Source organism: Antrostomus carolinensis, unplaced genomic scaffold (genome assembly GCF_000700745.2).
Source record: "Antrostomus carolinensis isolate BGI_N321 unplaced genomic scaffold, ASM70074v2 scaffold37788, whole genome shotgun sequence".
In the NCBI taxonomy this organism is placed as follows: Eukaryota; Metazoa; Chordata; class Aves; order Caprimulgiformes; family Caprimulgidae; genus Antrostomus; species Antrostomus carolinensis.
The window spans coordinates 1-204 of record NW_010334313.1 but is presented as its reverse complement, the minus strand read 5'-3'; the positions used below and the strand labels follow the sequence as shown (position 1 = coordinate 204).

General features: G+C 72.5%; 1 protein-coding gene across 1 annotated transcript in view; it reads right to left on the bottom strand.

Annotated features, from left to right (window-relative positions):
- Nucleotides 1-201, bottom strand: part of LOC104529786 (hes related family bHLH transcription factor with YRPW motif like) — a gene marked incomplete at its 5' end in the record, with an annotated part of 7,085 nt that extends 6,884 nt beyond the window's left edge. The window contains 1 exon segment of the mRNA XM_029086547.1: nt 137-201. Within this exon segment, the coding sequence (XP_028942380.1) occupies nt 137-201 (65 nt within the window).
- Nucleotides 202-204: the final 3 nt, after the last annotated feature.

Sequence of the window (204 nt, the reverse complement as noted above, 5' to 3'; positions counted from 1 at the left end):
GGTGCGCGCCCGTGAAGCTGGCAGGGAGCTGCTGCAAGCCCCGTACCCGGGGCCCCGCTCCAGCCCGTGCTCCCCGCAGGATGCAGGGACCCCCAAACCCGGCTGGTCCCACCGTGGGACGGCCCCGTGTCCCCACCTGTACTCCTCCTCCCGGCCCACGTCGATCGTCCCATCCGACTCGGTGTCGGACGAGCTCTCCTCGCA